This window comes from Anser brachyrhynchus (assembly GCF_964034855.1).
Source record: "Anser brachyrhynchus genome assembly, chromosome: 6".
Taxonomy (NCBI): Eukaryota; Metazoa; Chordata; class Aves; order Anseriformes; family Anatidae; genus Anser; species Anser brachyrhynchus.
This window is the reverse complement of record NC_137700.1, coordinates 13951040-13959967: the sequence shown is the minus strand read 5'-3', so window position 1 is coordinate 13959967 and position 8928 is coordinate 13951040. Positions and strand designations below refer to the sequence as shown.

At 48.8% G+C, this 8928-nt stretch overlaps 2 protein-coding genes across 4 annotated transcripts in view; both read left to right on the top strand.

Moving 5' to 3' along the window:
- Positions 1 to 8928, top strand: part of LRIT1 (leucine rich repeat, Ig-like and transmembrane domains 1) — a 138755-nt gene that overhangs the window by 81151 nt on the left and 48676 nt on the right. The window lies entirely within an intron of this gene.
- Positions 4816 to 8623, top strand: LOC308197369 (uncharacterized protein). 2 transcript variants are annotated; one of them, XM_080597698.1, is made up of 2 exons: positions 4816 to 5300; positions 5469 to 8623. In XM_080597698.1, exons 1-2 carry the CDS (start codon positions 4817 to 4819, stop codon positions 7868 to 7870), a joined length of 2886 nt encoding a protein of 961 aa, XP_080453824.1. In that variant the 5' UTR covers position 4816; the 3' UTR covers positions 7871 to 8623. The 2 variants fall into 2 exon arrangements, with proteins under 2 accessions (XP_080453824.1, XP_080453823.1); XM_080597697.1 differs by having other exon boundaries at positions 5466 to 8623.

The following is an 8928-nucleotide window of genomic DNA, read 5'->3' as shown; positions in this document are numbered from 1 at the left end:
GTAATGCCCCAATCAGATGTATGAGAGGTGCTAGGAAATACATATCAAGAACCTATGTAGAGCATGTGAAGAACGTGCACTGCAAAAACCTCAACTCCCTTTTACTGACCTGTAGGGTGTTTGTAGGTGTGGGCAGTGCAGGAAAGCAGGGTCAGCAAGACCTTGATTTGCAGTGTTGTTGAGGACACAGTTACTTCATTTGGAGTTGTGGGCGTTTAATAGCCTTGAAAACAGGACTGCAAGAGATGCTGTTTAAAGTGTGAGACATTTCTGTGCTGAAAGAAAACCCGAAGAATTTATGCTGTTTTTGTGTCTAGCAGTAAGAAGGAAAAAATACCTTCTACTTCTTCTTTAGAAGTCTGTTTTTAATCAGAGTATCAAAACATTCACTTCCCTGACACAAATGAACAAAATTAGCAGAATTAGACTGTTAGTAATAGGGATAGGAGGGTGGTTTGGTAATATTGGATATAACACTGCAGGCCACTGTGTTAAGAGTGATTGGACACTGAACCAAATAATTGAATGCTAAGAAGAGGCATGTTTTCTTCTTTTGTTGCAATTATGGAAAATTTTCCAAACCATCCCCAACAAAGGACTGCGGTAGCTAAAGTGCTACCTAATTCTTTTTAAAAATGGGTGGGTTGTGGCTGCTGTCATCTCTTAGTGACAGGTCTGGTATTAATAATATTCAAGTTACTTGTTCTAGCTTAAACTGAGTTGCTGAATGCATCCAAGGGTTATGCTTTTATTTTTTGTTCTTCTGTTTTTATTTTGGTTGATAGGTTGGGTTGGATACTGTCCTGGTTCCAGTTAGGACAGAGTTAAGTAGCTCATAGTAGCTGGTAGGGTGCTATGTTTTGGATTAGGATGAGAAGAGCGCTGATAACATGCTGATGTTTTAATTGTTGCAGAGCAGTGTTTACACCAGGCCAAGGACTTTTCGGCTTCTTGCTCTGTCCTGCCAGCGAGCAGGCTGGGGGTGCAGCAGGAGCTGGGAGGGGACAGACCCAGGACAGCTGACCCAAACTGGCCAAAGGGGTATTCCATACCATCTGACGTCATGCTAAACAATATATAGGGGTGGCTGGCCGGGGTGGGGGGCCGGCTGCTCGGGGATAGGCTGGGCATAGGTCAGCGGGTGGTGAGCAATTGCATTGTGCATCACTTGTTTTCTTACACATTATTATTGTTAATACTATTACCATTATCACTATTATTATTATTATTGTTATTATTATTTTCCTGTCTTAATAAACTGTCTTTATCTCAACTCACAGGCTTCACTTTCCCGTTTCTCTCCCCCCATCCCAGAGAGGGAGGGGGGGGGGTGAGCGAACGGCTGTGTGGTGTTTAGCTGCCAGCCGGGTTAAACCACAACAGTCTTTTTGGCGCCCAACGTGGGGCCCGAAGGGTTGAGATATCGACAAATCTGACCAGAGTGTGTTAAACTAAAATTGGTATAAGTATTGGACCTGCTTAATAGTTGCTAGTCACGATGTTGATTGCCTTAATCTCCAGTCTGCTGTACCTGTATTCCAAATTGAGTTTTATGGTGCGTTACTTTCTGTATGTGCTCCCTGTTGCACTGTTTATCCTTTCCGGGCCCTGGTTTAAGATTGTTATGGTACTGTGCGGTGTAGCAATGGCTTATGAAATGATGAGATATCTGGTCATGACTTTAACCTGGTATTTGTACTCAGCACTGACATCGACTCTATACTTTGGAACCCATATCTCGGAAACTATTAGCAATTACACCTATTGCCTGTTTTCGTTAGGGAGCCAATCTGTGAAGGGGACAGGGGAAGACATGTTTCCCTACCTGTTCACTCTCCCTTTCTCCTTCACCACCACTCTCTTATCCCCCGAGTTAGTTACGGTGGTTCTCCGAGATGTTGAATATCCTTGGGATACTCAGACCAGCCTGCTCTTGTTGTTATGTCTCCTGAATGCGCTTCAGATTTTGTGGAGGGTTAAACAACTACTTAGGAATCTCATCCGGAGATCTGTCTTGAGGCGGGATAGTTGCGAGTGGCAGGGAGTGTGGGAGGATATGGGCAGGTTTCTAGAGCAGTGGTCACCTCCAGTGTTTTGGACATTCACCCCTGAACAACTGCAAAATCCTAAAAAGCTGGCAGAATGCTTGAAAAAAAGGTGTCATGACTCTGGCAGTTCCAAAGTGACACAAATCACTGTAGCGTGCTGGGGTCTGGCTTGTGCCTATCGAGCTGCAATTGATGTTATTAGCAACCTAGCTCCAGCTCCTGCAGCCGCTCCAGCTGCAGCTCCTGCAGCCGCTCCAGTTCCAGCTCCTGCAGCTACTCCAGCTCCAGCTCCTGCAGCCGCTCCAGCTCCAGCTCCTGCAGCCGCTCCAGCTCCTGCAGCTACTCCAGCTCCAGCTCCTGCAGCCGCTCCAGTTCCAGCTCCTGCAGCTACTCCAGCTCCAGCTCCTGCAGCCGCTCCAGTTCCAGCTCCTGCAGCTACTCCAGCTGCAGCTCCTGCAGCCGCTCCAGTTCCAGCTCCTGCAGCTACTCCAGCTCCAGCTCCTGCAGCCGCTCCAGCTCCAGCTCCAGCTCCTGCAGCCGCTCCAGTTCCAGCTCCTGCAGCTACTCCAGCTCCAGCTCCTGCAGCCGCTCCAGCTCCTGCAGCCGCTCCAGTTCCAGCTCCTGCAGCTACTCCAGCTCCAGCTCCTGCAGCCGTTCCAGTTCCAGCTCCTGCAGCCGCTCCAGCTCCAGCCCCTGCAGCCGCTCCAGCTCCTGCAGCCGCTCCAGCTCCTGCAGCCGTTCCAGTTCCAGCTCCTGCAGCCGCTCCAGCTCCAGCCCCTGCAGCCGCTCCAGCTCCTGCAGCTGCCCCAGCTCGTGCAGCTGCTCCCACTCCTGTGGCTGGGTCAGAGAAACGAGCTGTAGCAGTGCAAGTTGACCCCGCAGAGTGTATTCCAAGCCCTGTGGCAGACCCTGTGTCTGGGTCAGAGAAACGAGCTGTAGCAGTGCAAGTTGACCCCGCAGAGGGTATTCCAACCCCTGTGGCAGACCCTGTGGCTGGGTCAGAGAAACGAGCTGTAGCAGTGCAAGTTGCCCCTGTAGACAAGGTGAAAAAATGGTATAGAGGCTCAGGTCGTTTAAAACGCAGACAGTCTTCTGCTAAGTCTGGGCGAAGTGAAGACGAGGCTGGGCCATCAAAGGTGCAGGAGACTGAAGATGAGGATGAGGATGGCGAAAAATCAACAGTAACTACCCGGACTCCATACCAGCCATCAAAGGTGCAGGAGACTGAAGATGAGGATGAGGATGTCGGAAAATCAACAGTAACTACCCGGACTCTACACCGGCCATCAAAGGTGCAGAAGACTGAAGATGAGGATGAGGATGTCGAAAAATCAACAGTAATTACCCGGACTCTATACCAGCGTGAGCTACGAGATGTGCGAAAAGATTTTGGTCGCTGTATAGGCGAGCAGCTTGTCACCTGGCTGCTCCGGTGCTGGGACACGGGAGCCAATTATGTGGAATTGGAGGGCAAGGAAGCCAGGCGGCTGGGATCCCTTGCTAGGGACGCATGCATTGACAAAGCAATTGGAGATGGAGCACAATCTCGCAGCCTCTGGAGGCGTCTCCTGTCAGCTGTGAAGGAAAGGTATCTCTTCAAGGAAGAACTTGTATGTTTACCAAGCAAATGGACCACCATGGAGAAGGGAATTCAGTACCTGAGGGAATTGGCCGTACGGGAAGTAATTTATAAGGACCTAGATGACGCACAAACATCCGCAGATCCAGATGCAGTCCAGTGTACACCACCCATGTGGCGGAAGTTTGTACGGAGTGCCCCATCATCATATGCCAACTCATTGGCAATACTAGCCTGGAAAACGGAGGAGAATCCCACAGTGAATGAAGTGACTAAAATACTCCGGCAGTACGAAGGAAATCTCTCCTCTTCCCTAAAGGCCTGTGTCTCAGCTGTGGAGAAACTCTCTGAAGAGGTCCACCAACTTAAAGAGAATTTATCTTCCCCTCCACCTGAACGAACCAGTGTCCACCAGCTAAAAGAGAATGCTTTAGAGAAACTTTCTGAAAAGATCCACCAACTTGAAGAAAGATTATCTTCCCCTTCACCTGAACGAACCAGTGTCCACCAGCTAAAAGAGAATGCTTTGGAGAAACTTTCTGAAAAGATCCACCAACTTGAAGAAAGATTATCTTCCCCTTCACCTGAACGAACCAGTGTCCACCAGCTAAAAGAGAATGCTTTGGAGAAACTTTCTGAAAAGATCCACCAACTTGAAGAAAGATTATCTTCCCCTTCACCTGAACGAACTAGTGTCCACCAGCTAAAAGAGAATACCTTGGAGAAACTTTCTGAAGAGATCCACCAACTTAAAGAGAGTTTATTTTCCTCCCCACCTGTACAAACCAGTGTCTCAGCTATTAGGGGTAAACGTTCATCTATGCAAGGAAGACAATATGGTGGGCACACACACCGCGCCACCCTGTGGTTTTACCTACGTGACCATGGAGAGGACATGAGAAAATGGGATGGAAAATCTACTGCGACCCTAGAGGCACGGGTACGTGAATTGCAAAGGAAAACAATTGGGAAAAAGGAGTTCTCTGAAAGGTTTGCTGCTCCAACTTCCAGCAGGCAGTCCTTTAAACACAGAAATGAAGATTCTGACCAGGACTAGAGGGGCCCTGCCTCCAGCCAGGGGGAGGAAAGGGACAATCGAGTTTATTGGACTGTGTGGATTCGATGGCCTGGCACGTCAGACGCACAGAAGTATAAGGCTTTGGTAGACACCGGTGCACAATGTACTCTAATGCCATCAAGCTATAAAGGGCCAGAGCCCATCTGTATTTATGGTGTGACGGGGGGATCCCAGCAGTTAACTGTATTGGAGGCTGAAGTGAGTCTAACCGGTAATGAGTGGCAAAAGCACCGTATTGTGACTGGCCCAGATGCTCCGTGCATCCTTGGCATAGACTATCTTAGAAGAGGATATTTCAAGGACCCAAAAGGGTTCCGCTGGGCTTTTGGCATAGCTGCTTTGGAGACAGAGGACATTAAACAGTTGTCTACCTTGCCTGGTCTCTCAGAGGACCCTTCTGTTGTGGGGTTGCTGAGGGTTGAAGAACAGCAAGTGCCGATCGCTACCACAACTGTGCACCGGCGGCAATATCGCACCAACCGAGACTCCCTGAGTCCCATCCATAAGCTAATTCGTCAACTGGAGAGCCAAGGAGTGATCAGCAAGACTCATTCACCTTTTAATAGTCCCATATGGCCAGTGCGAAAGTCTAATGGTGAGTGGAGACTAACAGTGGACTATCGTGGCCTGAACGAAGTCACGCCACCACTGAGTGCTGCAGTGCCGGACATGCTAGAACTCCAGTATGAACTGGAATCAAAGGCAGCCAAGTGGTATGCCACAATTGATATCGCTAATGCATTTTTCTCCATCCCTCTAGCAGCACAGTGCAGGCCACAGTTTGCTTTCACTTGGAGGGGAGTCCAATATACTTGGAATCGGCTGCCCCAGGGGTGGAAACACAGCCCTACCATTTGCCATGGACTGATCCAGTCTGCGCTGGAGCAGGGGGAAGCTCCTGAACACCTGCAGTACATCGATGACATCATTGTGTGGGGTGACACTGCAGAAGAAGTTTTCGAGAAAGGGAAGAAAATAGTCCAAATCCTTCTGAAGGCCGGTTTTGCCATAAAACAGAATAAAGTTAAAGGACCTGCACGAGAGATCCAGTTTTTAGGAATAAAATGGCAAGATGGACGCCGTCAAATCCCAATGGATGTGATCAACAAAATAACAGCTATGTCTCCACCAACTAGCAAAAAAGAAACACAAACTTTCCTAGGTGTCGTGGGGTTTTGGAGAATGCATATTCCAAATTACAGTCTGATTGTAAACCCGCTCTACCAAGTAACCCGTAAGAAGAATGCTTTTGAATGGGGCCCTGAGCAACGACAAGCCTTTGAACAAATTAAGCAGGAAATAGTTCATGCAGTAGCCCTCGGGCCAGTCCGAACAGGACCAGATGTAAAGAATGTGCTCTACACCGCAGCCGGAGAGAATGGTCCCACCTGGAGCCTCTGGCAGAAAGAACCTGGGGAAACTCGAGGTCGACCCCTGGGGTTTTGGAGTCGGGGATACAGAGGATCTGAAGCCCGCTATACTCCAACTGAAAAGGAGATATTGGCAGCATATGAAGGAGTTCGATCTGCTTCGGAAGTGGTCGGTACTGAAGCGCAGCTCCTCCTGGCACCCCGACTGCCGGTACTAGGCTGGATGTTCAAAGGAAGGGTCCCCTCTACGCATCATGCAACTGATGCTACATGGAGCAAGTGGGTTGCACTGATTACTCAGCGGGCTCGAATAGGAAACCCCAGTCGCCCAGGAATCTTGGAGGTGATTATGGACTGGCCAGAAGGCAAATACTTTGGGATATCACCAGAGGAGGAGGTGGTTCGTGCTGAAGAAGCCCCCCTGTACAACAAGCTACCGGAAAATGAGAAGAAATATGCCTTGTTCACTGACGGGTCCTGTCGTATTGTGGGAAAGCATCGGAGATGGAAAGCTGCTGTATGGAGTCCTACACGACGAGTTGCAGAAGCTGCTGAGGGAGAAGGTGAATCGAGTCAGTTTGCAGAAGTAAAAGCCATTCAGCTGGCTTTAGATATTGCTGAACGAGAAAAGTGGCCAGTTCTCTATCTCTATACTGATTCATGGATGGTAGCAAATGCCCTGTGGGGGTGGTTACAGCAATGGAAGCAGAACAACTGGCAGCGCAGGGGCAAGCCCATCTGGGCTGCGGCATTGTGGCAAGATATTGCTGCCCGGGTAGAGAACCTGGTTGTAAAGGTACGCCATGTAGATGCTCATGTGCCCAAGAATCGGGCTACTGAAGAACACCAAAACAACCAGCAGGTGGATCAGGCTGCTAAGATTGAAGTGGCTCAGGTGGACCTGGACTGGCAACATAAAGGTGAATTATTTATAGCCCGATGGGCCCATGACACCTCAGGCCATCAAGGTAGAGATGCAACCTACAGATGGGCTCGTGATCGAGGGGTGGACCTGACCATGGACACTATAGCACAGGTTATTCATGACTGTGAAACATGTGCTGCAATCAAGCAAGCCAAACGGTCAAAACCTCTTTGGTATGGAGGACGATGGCTGAAATATAAATATGGAGAGGCCTGGCAGATTGATTACATCACACTCCCTCAAACCCGCAACGGCAAGCGCCACGTACTTACAATGGTGGAAGCAACCACCGGATGGCTGGAAACATATCCTGTGCCCCATGCCACCGCCCGGAACACTATCCTGGGCCTTGAAAAGCAAGTCTTATGGCGACATGGCACCCCAGAGAGAATTGAGTCAGACAACGGGACTCATTTCCGAAACAACCTTATAGACACTTGGGCCAAAGAACATGGTATTGAGTGGGTGTATCACATCCCCTATCATGCACCAGCCTCTGGAAAAGTTGAACGATACAATGGACTGTTGAAGACTACACTGAAAGCAATGGGTGCTGGGACATTCAAAAATTGGGATACACATTTGGCAAAGGCCACCTGGTTAGTCAATACCAGGGGATCTGCCAACCGAGCTGGACCTGCCCAATCAAACCTGTTACGCACTGTAGAAGGGGATAAAGTTCCTGTAGTGCACGTAAGAAACATGCTGGGTAAAACAGTCTGGGCTACTCCTGCCTCAGGAAAAGGCAAACCCATTCGTGGAATTGCTTTTGCTCAGGGACCTGGATGCACTTGGTGGGTAATGCAAAAGAATGGGGAGGTCCGGTGTGTACCTCAAGGGGATTTGATACTGGGTGAGAATAGCCCATGAGTTGAATTGTAGTATGTTAATTATTATATAATAATGTATGTCATCACTACCATGATTGCTATATATCATAGATGAAAATGGTGATTAATTAGAATGTATTGGACAGAGTGTAACCTGAGCATGACATAAATGGTATGGAATAAGGGGTGGATATCTGTCCTGGTTCCAGTTAGGACAGAGTTAAGTAGCTCATAGTAGCTGGTAGGGTGCTATGTTTTGGATTAGGATGAGAAGAGCGCTGATAACATGCTGATGTTTTAATTGTTGCAGAGCAGTGTTTACACCAGGCCAAGGACTTTTCGGCTTCTTGCTCTGTCCTGCCAGCGAGCAGGCTGGGGGTGCAGCAGGAGCTGGGAGGGGACAGACCCAGGACAGCTGACCCAAACTGGCCAAAGGGGTATTCCATACCATCTGACGTCATGCTAAACAATATATAGGGGTGGCTGGCCGGGGTGGGGGGGCCGGCTGCTCGGGAATAGGCTGGGCATCGGTCAGCGGGTGGTGAGCAATTGCATTGTGCATCACTTGTTTTCTTACACATTATTATTGTTAATACTATTACCATTATCACTATTATTATTATTATTGTTATTATTATTTTCCTGTCTTAATAAACTGTCTTTATCTCAACTCACAGGCTTCACTTTCCCGTTTCTCTCCCCCCATCCCAGAGAGGGAGGGGGGAGGGTGAGCGAACGGCTGTGTGGTGTTTAGCTGCCAGCCGGGTTAAACCACAACAGATACTTATATGGGAATGGTTTGTATGACCCCTGGGCTGTACTTTGGTTAGGATAATATAAATCCTGTTTCTAGCCATCTGGGGCTCTCCAGTTTGTGAAAACATGATGGGATTTTTGTATGCTTCAGCACACTATACTTGAGCTATGGGACCTTGTTGTGACAGGTTTTCTCGGGATGGCAGCAGTTGTTTATTGGCAGGATCTGGGTGACCACAGGGCCAGAGGGCACCTGGCCAGTGCTGTTGTGGTGAAGGCTGGCTGTGATATGGATAACTGCGTTATTAACTGGAAATGAGTTGGGCTTCTCAATGCTTGCTT